At 36.4% G+C, this 4,242-nt stretch overlaps 1 protein-coding gene across 2 annotated transcripts in view; it reads left to right on the top strand.

The window, feature by feature from the left end:
- The first annotated feature begins 2,600 nt into the window (after window positions 1-2,600).
- mcoln1 (mucolipin 1) overlaps window positions 2,601-4,242 on the top strand; it is a 21,190-nt gene continuing 19,548 nt past the window's right edge. For both annotated transcript variants that reach the window (XM_015379395.1, XM_015379396.1), the window contains exon 1: window positions 2,601-2,790. In XM_015379395.1, coding sequence (XP_015234881.1) covers window positions 2,757-2,790 — 34 coding nt within the window. In that variant the 5' untranslated portion in view covers window positions 2,601-2,756. The remainder of the gene's footprint in view (window positions 2,791-4,242) is intronic.

Raw genomic sequence — 4,242 nt, forward strand, 5'->3', positions numbered from 1 at the left:
ATAAATAATTATTTCATGTCATGTGCGCCATCCAATGCAGATCATTGGCTCCATCCACATCTAGTGAAAACTAGTGTCATTGTGTTAATTAGCTAAAGGAAATCATTAGAAGCAAGCAGGTGTTTATGGAGTTTCAGTGAATACAGGAGAAATGCTAGCTTTGCTTTAGCAGTTCAATGGGTGGAAGAGGTAAGACCATTAAAATCTATCATTTGTTCAGATTCTAGTTTGTCATTAGTCAGTTTGAAAAATAATCATTCAGACAGTAGGCCAGATATATTACTTGAAATACTACAAACACTTTACAGAATAAATATGAAGGAGCTAGTAGTAAATTTTGTTTGGGTTTCGGCACATAACGAGATTAAGGGAAATGAAATGGCAGACAGGATGGATAAGGAGAGTACAAATAAGGTAAGGATAGATATTAATGTTAGTTTTAGTTTAACAGAAATACAGGGTATAATTAACAAAAGAGAGGTGGCAAAAGTTATGGGAAGAAGAAAAGAAAGGAAGGTGGTTCTATAAAATCCAAATGAGAATTGGACAAATGAGAAGAACAGAAAGAAACAGAAAAGAAGAGATAATTATTTCACGACTTAGAATCGGACACATAGGATTGATTAGATCATTATTTTTAATAGGGAAAGATCAAACAGGGAAATGTGTCTGTGGGGAAGATAAAACAGAGGAGTTGTAAGTTAATTAGGAAAGTCAGTAATATGAAAATGAAACTTTACATTGTTTATTTAATGCAAAAGGAAATTGGAAGCAGAGGATATCAGGTTATATTTGAGTTTTTAAAACAGATTAAATTATATAACAGGATATAGTGTTTTTTTGGGGGGTTGCCCTGTGGTCCACCCTCCTTACCAGTTGGTGGCGGTAATGCTCACATAAGGTTTTTGCCAACCGCCAAAAAAAAATTCTAGAGGAAGAAAAAGAAGCAGGCGTTCTTCCAATTGCAAACATGAATTTTCTATGCCATGCTACAATGACGGATTCAGAAAAAGATGTTGAAATGTCTGAAAGGCCGGACACAGGAGAGAGCGTATCGGGAGATGGAGACGGAGACCAACAAGACCTTCCTCATCCTTGGCCCTATCTCAAAGAATTTTTGGTAGTGATGGTGAGATGAAGCCTCATGAAGCATTGAACCGTTTGGCCAAATTCCTTCAGCGATCCCCACAGTTCATGAAGCTCCATGTGAACATGTCACCACCTACTGGTGGAGTGCAGAACTACGGTTTGTAATAAAATTTGTGATTTTTTTTGCAAATGTTTTTCTATTCTTTCCCCTTTTAAGTTCCTTTTAAATTGTTAATGTTTGGTGCCTATAAGAAAATCTTTTTTGTTTTTAAGTGTCAAATGTCTTAGAACAATCATTTAAGGTTCACTGTTTTTCTGCCATTTTAGTGAAATCAACTCAAGCAGACAGTGAAAGTGTTTGTACAAGTTGGGCAATGATGAGCAAAATTAAAGTTGTCAGTCAGTTTTATTCAAACATAATAGTTTTTTCCACATTTTCTGGTTTTACTCGGGTTGGAAGTTGTGTTCAACCAACCTTTTGGCTTAACCGACGTAATTTGGCAGCATTTTTANTAATAGTTTTTTCCACATTTTCTGGTTTTACTCGGGTTGGAAGTTGTGTTCAACCAACCTTTTGGCTTAACCGACGTAATTTGGCAGCATTTTTACCCAGTCTATATTTTTACAAGAGCAAACCAATGCAAATTAGTCTCATCAGCAAAAAAAATTTAGTACAATTGCAACTCTCAAAAGCCAAAGATGGGTATTGAACCATCAACCTCAGGAGTCTGTGACTTACAGATAACGCCACTTGTGTGGTCAGTTGTTCCACGGAGAAAATACTTCTTAACACTAGTGTTACAACTGTGTCCAGTGGCTTGCTCAGGTTTTGATCATTACATTGTTTATTCTAACCAAAATATTTTAAAGCAACTAGATTGGTTGTTTTTCCAACCAATCTATCCTTAGAATCTATCCAAACTCTATCCAGCTGACAGCTAGCAAAAAGTAGTATACTTCAGGTAAATTCTATTAAGAATACTTAAGTATAAGTTTAGAAAGTATACCAAACAATGTACTTTTGGTGTACTTTAAGTATTACTAAAGTAATACTTCTTCAAACTAAATTGGGACATTTTTAAGTTTACCAAAGTATACTTAAAGTATACTTTAGTAAACAATAGTATAGTCAAGTAAACTTGACTATACTATTGTTAAGTATATAAAAAATATAGTTTAGAATAAGTAAACTCTAAGTGCACTGCCTGATTTTAAGTATGAAATTAGTGCACTTTTAGTATACTTGAATAAACTACTTTTTTCTAGCTTCTCTCCTACAAACTCTCACATCTTGACTGAATCTTTTGACTGACCTTGTCCCAGAGTGTTTTTAAACTGCAGTATCTATGCTTTTACTTAAGTAACACATGTCTGTACTTTTAACACCACTGTTTAGGTGTAAACATACATTAGTTATTGCCTGGCCCCCCTTATAGAAATATTCTGGCTCCGCCTCTGTTTGAAGGCAGCGCTCATTTCCGTGGCAGGTTAGTGACGTAGCCGCGGTCACGTGACTACCAGGAAGCTGCGGTGTGTTTACCTTGGTGCGCCTCCGCCGAGCATCCTCCATCAGAGCCGTTATCAGCAGAGGAGATCTGAGGTCGTAGCCGGCTGCTGTTCGCCTTCCCTCCGCGGGTGATGACCCATCAGCCACCTCGGTCACCGCCATGGCGTCCACCTGCATCCCGGACAGCGCCACAGGTCCGCCCCGCTTCCTCTCAGCCTTTATCTATGGTTCTTTTCTTTAATGTCTGATGTTTGCCTTTATTTAAACTCATTATCCCACCATTGTTAGGCTTCCTTTGTGTTTCAGCTGGACTGATAGAGAACAGTGCAGCTCTGTTTGCAATATTCTCACTAAATCTACAATCACAACAAAATATAATCCTCCCTATTAAGTCTAAAATAATAATAACAATGTAACGCTTTTGGTAATATTTGTGACGCATTAGTGATCTAACATTTAGAGAAGAGTGACACAGATTGATGAAGCATAGATCTGCGCCATGTAGACTCTGCTGCTGTGGCTCATCAGGATCATAATAACAGCTCTTTGTCATTTGAGATTTAGTTTATTCTAAAGGGAAATTTATATTTATTTACATCTTAGATTTATGCATATATTAGTTTATATTTAGTGATAAAAAATAATTTTATTTTAAGCAAGGGTTTTCAGTTAGTGTTGCACCGATGCCATTTTTTTGGCCCCGATACCTGGCTGTGCAGCATCGGCCGATATCGATACCATCTGTTTGAAATTGATGTGTACGTGTATATATCATAGGTTTGCATAGGGACCATAGGGACATGTCCCTACTAAAATTTTGGACAGACCTATTTGTCCCTACCAATAATTGGATGTGAATAACATGTTTATAATTTACTAACAGCAGTAGTTGTTGCAGCAGTGGCTCCTTTTCCTCTCTCAGCTCCTCTGTCTGGAAGCTGCATGCTGCCTGCTCTTTCCTGTCCCTTTGCATCAACTGTGAATATTCTGCCTTAAGTTCCACCTTCTCTCTTTCTGAGTGCTTGTTTTCTAGTCTGTATGTGTGAGCGTGCTTGGAGCGCGAAAAAAAAAAAAAAGATGCTAAAATAAATTAATATTAGGCTACGAAATGAGTCCAAATTAAAAAACTAAATATTATCTATGCTAAAACAGGCGAAAGCTTCTGATTGCAGTTCTGTAAAGAAGCAGGAAAGAGTTTTTTTGATTTAGAACATTAGGATTTCTTTTATTTTATCTTTTAATCAGATAGCCAAAGGCTCCTTAAAGAAGATATTTTACAAAATGAAACCAGGTGAAACAGAAACGTTTCCTCTTGATGAATGAAGAATATTGACACACAAAAACTTTTTTTTTTAAACTCTTAAATGCAAAATGTTTACATATTTTTTTACAATCTTGGTATAATTCCTGCTCTAAGTGGGTCACTCTGTCGGCTAAAGGCACATTTTAGTGGCCCTATACTCCAGTTAATGATTAATCAATTACTAAATTAGTTGACGATTATTCAAATAATCAGTTAATATGATTAATTGTTTCAGCCATAGATAAAATACATGAAATGGGCGACACAGATAACTACAGCCCAGATGTATAACTTGTATAGTGAAGTTAATATTTCAAAATGCTCAGTGTCAGTTCCTCTGATC

Source organism: Cyprinodon variegatus, unplaced genomic scaffold, assembly GCF_000732505.1.
Source record: "Cyprinodon variegatus isolate N-32 unplaced genomic scaffold, C_variegatus-1.0 Scaffold190, whole genome shotgun sequence".
In the NCBI taxonomy this organism is placed as follows: Eukaryota; Metazoa; Chordata; class Actinopteri; order Cyprinodontiformes; family Cyprinodontidae; genus Cyprinodon; species Cyprinodon variegatus.